Source organism: Rhinatrema bivittatum, chromosome 6 (assembly GCF_901001135.1).
Source record: "Rhinatrema bivittatum chromosome 6, aRhiBiv1.1, whole genome shotgun sequence".
In the NCBI taxonomy this organism is placed as follows: domain Eukaryota; kingdom Metazoa; phylum Chordata; class Amphibia; order Gymnophiona; family Rhinatrematidae; genus Rhinatrema; species Rhinatrema bivittatum.
The window spans coordinates 213,838,271-213,844,270 of record NC_042620.1 but is presented as its reverse complement, the minus strand read 5'-3'; the positions used below and the strand labels follow the sequence as shown (position 1 = coordinate 213,844,270).

Below are 6,000 nucleotides of genomic sequence, written 5' to 3'. Positions count from 1 at the left end.
ATTTTAAAGGGTCGGGGTGGGTTTTAAGGTTGTTTTGGTGTGCTGGTTTTCCCGCCCTCCCCCCTCCCCCGATAAAACGATTTTTTAACCAAAAAAACTAAGACGATCAGATTTCTCCCCCCCCCCTCATCCCTAGTAATTTCTCCTTGTACATTGTTCATCTTTCAAGTATGACTATGTCCATGACATCACAAATTTATTTTTTTGTGAGTTGATTAGACCAAGCTACACTTTGTAGCATCTGTGGCATATTGAGCAGCAAATGCTTCCTTGGTTTGCTTGCTCCACAGCAGTTACAAAATTTCCACTGTTTGTGCTTCTGCTCTGCTTCAACAGTTCTCTTTTGCTCGTATATTGTAGCTCCAGTATAGATAACACTTTGCTAGACAGAGAGATCATGAGAAAGATTATCCCAAGCCTCCAGGTCAATGCTGAAGAATTTCAGAGAAGACTTGAGGGAGTCCTTGAAACTCTTCTTTTGCCCAACCTGAGAGCACTTTCCCTCCTTGAGCTCACTATAGAAGATGTTCTTTGGTAATCACTCATCTAACATCCTGATAAAACTGAATGAAAGCCTTATAGAAATCTGAACATCTGGCATCTTGTCTTGCCATATTATCCCCATCAGTTTCCTCAGACAACCCACATGAAAGTGGTTCAACTTCATGACATAGGGCCTAAACACAATCCAGGTTTCACATGCATACAGCAGGACTGACAACAAAACAGCTTTGTAGACCATGATACCTCTGTGCATTCACATATTTGCACAATGGCTGTCAAAGGCCACATTCACCTTGGCAATTTTGGAGTTAATTTCATTCTCGGTGTAGACTGCATGTAACAGTATACTGATGAGGCTGTTGAATTTGTCGTGAGCCTTAAGGTTTTGCATATTCACTAACAGGACAATTTTAAAAGCGTTGCTTGCGTAAAAATGCATGCATATTTTAAAAAGCTGCAAAACACACGTGTATGTACCTGAGCATGCATAGGGAATAAGGGGATGGAAAAGGGGAGAGCATGGGCGTTCCAGGGAAGGGCCAATACTTAAGCATGTAACTCAGAATTTTAAAACAAAAAATGGCAATGTGCATAAGCTAGATATCTGCATAACTTTACTGCTGCTCCTGCTGAGGAGCAAGTCTGAAAAGAGTTTATAGAACAGGGTAAGGGGTCCGGACCAACTGGGGAATATGCAGGATAAATGGACAAACTGGTGGACTAATTGCAAAACTGGGAATGTACCTCTTGTGAGCATACTTTAAAATATGCTGACATACGCACGTAAAAGCTGACAAGGTCCTATGGAAGATAAATTTGCATACTTACGTGTGGTTGGTGCATTTTAAAACATATGCATGCAAGTGTGTGAGCAATTAAATTTCCAGTGAATTCTCACTCATGCACCGATACGTGTTTATATGGATGCACATGTGCTCATTTTAAAAGCAACCTCTAAGGTTGGAGGCCTGACTAAGGTTTTCCTGGAGCAGTCTGGTGCAGCACTTCTGTCGATGTTGACTGTGAGAACAACATTGTGTTGTGAGGCCCGATCGCAATCGCATGCGATCGGGCCTCCCTACCTCTCCCCCGCACGATTTGGGCCCTGTCGATTTGGGCGCTCCGGCCAATGAAAGCACATAGATGGGCGTGCTTTCATTGGCCGGAGCGCCCGTCTATGTGCTTTCATTGGCCGGAGCGCCCAAATCGATGGGTGCTCTGGCCAACGAAAGAACGCTTCGCTCCGCTCGTGCCGGAGAGGGCACAGAACAGTGGGCTCTCACCTCACGCCGAGCCAGGAGAACCGGGACCTGTGCGGGGGGGAGGAACGCTGCAAGCCGCTTCACAATTTGTCCGAGCCAGGAAGGAAGGAAGGATTGGGGTGGATGGAGCCCTAGCTGTTGTACTGCTGTTGCCGAGCCAGGAGAACCGGGACCTGCGTGGGGGGGACCGCTGCGAGCCGCTTTCGCCGCCGGCTGCCCCCTCCGGAGGGCGGCAGAGAAGGGAAGGGACTGAAAAGCAACAAAAGGTAAGTTGGCACATGTCGAGCCGCTTCGGGAAGAGGGGATTTTCGGTTTTTAGGTTTTCCTGGGTTAATGTTGGGATCCACTTCCTGGTGCCTGTCATTTCAAATGTCATTTGAAATGACAGGTACCAGCGCACCCAGGATACTGTATAGGCGCTGTATTAAGCGCCTATACAGTAAAATGGGTTGCACGGGCCTAACGCTTCGCCTAACGCTTTGCATACACGGCTTGCATTTGCAAGCAATTTAAATAGAGTATCAAGCGGTATGTGATCAGAACAGTGCGTGGGGCAAACGAGGGTGCGCCCGGCACTGCCGCACTCTTTCTAACGCGGCCTTACTGTATCGACCCGTGTGAGATAACGCAGGAATATTTTCTTAATTGTATAATAATACTTTGCTCTGTAAAATAAAATTGAAACTTAATCAAAACTGTATCTACCCTATAAAACCATTGTCTGCTGCTATAGTCTTAACTACTTCACAAAGGTGTAAGTTCCTGTTCCTTTAAACAACTGAATTTGTATAATTTAGGTTATTTTTATATTAGCACATGTAACAACATTCCCACACACCTCTGAACAGAAATGCAAGAAAGGAGGAAACTTTCTTTTAATGCGTTAGGAGGCTAGGTCTCTTGCCGCAGATTTTTTTCGCATCTATGTAAATATATAATTAAGCTGGGCGGGAGTTAAATATGTTAATTCATTTGTTAGCAACACCAGTAAAATTTAGCTACATTCTTTTTTTACATTGTCTCCATATGTGCCAGTGTGATGCATGTCTGAGATTGTGCTACACAGCAACAGCCAGAGGCCTCATCAGCATTGCAAAACGATCTTTTGGCCAATCTCAGGGAAGCAAAACAAATAAAAACACAAAAGATGAAGATTCCGTTTTTAACTACCAGCTGACTTGTTCGCATAAAAAAAAAAATAATAATTCCCCTTTGCACTCCTCTCCGAGAGCATAAGATCTTTTACAGCTCAGGAAGGAACGGTCATTTCCGGTCGGCGAACGGAGGCGTGGCCGCCGCGACGTCACGAGGTGCGCAGAGGACGGAAAGGCAGCTGCTGTTGGTGCGTCACAAGCAGCTCGGGGGGGAGGGGAAGTTAGTTGCGCATCGGCCTAGGTTCAGTGCGCAGGATGGTGAAAATCGCCTTCAGCTCGCCCTTCGCCCAGAAGGAGCCCAAGAAGGATGCTGAGGCGCTGGTGCCGGAACAGGTGGGTGCGGAGTCGGTTTCGGGAGCCGCCCGTCAGTGTCTTGTGGGAAACGGAGGTAGAGGGAGGCTGAGGCCTCTCGCTCTCTCTCTGGGTCTGCGCTGCAAAGTTCGGCGCGCAGGAGGCACTTTCAGCTCAGTCTGTAGGTGGTCTCCGGACGTCTGTTTGGTTGGCCTGGACTCAAAATGGATGTTATCTGCCCTGTTTCTTCTTCCTCCCTCCACTGCGTTACTTCCGAGCGAGCGCTAAAAAATCACCCTTGCCTGAGTATTCTCAGTATAAGAAGCTATTCGCGAGCACCGAAAGTTACATTTGAATTTCTTGCTTCGCTGGATGTTAACGGGCGTTGAGTGGCGAAATAATGCTGACAGCCGAAGTCTCTTTATTCTATGGGTTTAGGTATTCATTGCTTGGGAAACATTGAGCACGCTGGAGGTTGTAGTATATTTTGCTTAAACTAACGAAAAATTGTAGGTTATATTGTATACTTGATAGGAATTTTTTTTTATAGCTCCTGAAAGCTAGCACATAGCGAGCAACTCGAATCAAGTAGACAATGTTGTTGTTCTTTGCAAGTACTTTTTATGCTGATCTTTAAAGAAGCTATCCATATTTTTATATAAAAATAGAAAATACACTATGCACAAAGGCGTTTTAATACAGACTGCATCTGCTGTTTGTGGAGGTGGATGGCAATATGTATACGTTTGGCAAACCAGTATAGGCATACTGTGTTCTTGCCCCAACCTCAATATGCCACAGTAATACTTTTTTTTTCCCTGCAGTAATAAAAAAAAAAAAAACAAAAAACACTTACATGCTTAAAATTGGGTTTTATAGGGGTAAAGTGCATTTACAGTGTAAGTGGGCTTTTGAAAATGGTTGCATTCCCTGCCTATCTGGGTTTGAAAATTGCCCTTGATGTAACTTCCATTTTTGATTGGGCTAATCAACTAACAACTTCCACAAATGCCCCTTTTTTTTTTTTTTTTTTTTTTTGAAAACTATATTGATCAAAGTGATCATTTTTTCAGGACTTTTTTGTGTGTTTGAAGAGGTTGGTAGAGTAGTTATACTCTTGAAAACTAAAACATTCTCTATATTAAAATGCATTTTTGTTAGCAGTATTGCTTTCTTTGAAGGGGGAAAAAAGGAGTAAGTGTTCTGAAATTAACTTTGTATTTCAAGTGCAGTAATGTTGCTGTTTAAAAAAAAAAAAAAAAAAGGGTAAAGAGAAAATGTCACCAAAGAACCATTCTTGATTAAACCTCCTCCCCATCAATATTCTAATTTTTTGTGGATCATGTGCTACCATAGTGCACAAACCTGTACACAGTGTACTTTAAACACTATTCTATTTTCCTTTTCTTCCTCATGCTGTGTGTGCACGTAGGTTGCTTCCCATATATTTTTGGCATCCTGTTCTCATCTGTTAGTCTGTCTTATTCTTGGGTTCCCCTTTCCCTCCCAGAGGAGAGTAATGTTAGCATTTTATTTACTAGTTTTAGTGCTTACTCAGTGTGATTGCATAACATAGTAGACCATGGCTGGTAAAGACCAAAGGTCAATCTAGTCTGCCCAGCAGTTGCTTTTGGTAATGATTGCTGCTATGTGCAGGCTGCTTGAAAGGGCACACCTGAGAGGGGTTTTGTTCTGTCTCAATTTCAATCATAAGAACATAAGAAATTGCCATGCTGGGTCAGACCAAGGGTCCATCAAGCCCAGCATCCTGTTTCCAACAGAGGCCAAACCAGGCCACAAGAACCTGGCAATTACCCAAACACTAAGAAGATCCCATGCCACTGATGCAATTAATAGCAGTGGCTATTCCTAAGTAAACTTGATTAATAGCCGTTAATGGACTTCTCCTCCAATAACTTATCCAAACCTTTTTTGAACCCAGTTACACTAACTGCACTAACCACATCCTCTGGCAACAAATTCCAGAGCTTTATTGTGTGTTGAGTGAAAGAGTTTTCTCAGACTAGTCTTAAATGTGTTACTTGCTAACTTAAAGGAATGCCCCCCCCTAGTCCTTCTATTATTCGAAAGTGTAAATAACCGAGTCACATCTACCTGTTCAAGACTTCTATCATATCCCCCCTCAGCCGTCTCTTCTCCAAGCTGAACAGCCCTAACCTCTTCAGCCTTTCCTCATAGGGAAGCTGTTCCATCCCCTTTATCATGTTGATTGCCCTTCTCTGTACCTTCTCCATCACAACTATATCTTTTTTGACATGTGGTGACCAGAATTGTACACAGTATTCTAGGTGCAGTCTCACCATGGAGCGATATAGAGGCATTATGACATTTTCCGTTTTATTAACCATTCCCTTCCTAATAATTCCTAACATTCTATTTGCTTTTTTGACTGCTGCAGCACACTGAGCCGATGATTTTAAAGTATTATCCACTGATGCCTAGATCTTTTTCCTGGGTGGTAGCTCTTGATATGGAACCTAACATCGTGTAACAGCAAGGGTTATTTTTCCCTATATGCAACACCTTGCACTTGTCCACATTAAATTTCATCTGCCATTTGGATGCCCAATCTTCCAGTCTTGCAAGGTCCTCCTGTAATGTATCACAATCCGCTTGCGATTTAACTACTCTGAATAATTTTGTATCATCTGCAAATTTGATAACCTCACTCATCGTATTCCTTTCCAGGTCACTTATATATTTGGATTTTCAGCTGTGTGATCTCCTGACTGTCATGGATTCATGGATATATTGAAAAGCACTGGTCC

At 43.3% G+C, this 6,000-nt stretch overlaps 1 protein-coding gene across 1 annotated transcript in view; it reads left to right on the top strand.

Annotated features, from left to right (window-relative positions):
• Positions 1 to 3,072: 3,072 nt before the first annotated feature.
• ITM2A (integral membrane protein 2A) overlaps positions 3,073 to 6,000 on the top strand; it is a 39,349-nt gene continuing 36,421 nt past the window's right edge. The window contains exon 1 of the mRNA XM_029606538.1: positions 3,073 to 3,253. Coding sequence (XP_029462398.1) covers positions 3,176 to 3,253 — 78 coding nt within the window. The 5' untranslated portion in view covers positions 3,073 to 3,175. The remainder of the gene's footprint in view (positions 3,254 to 6,000) is intronic.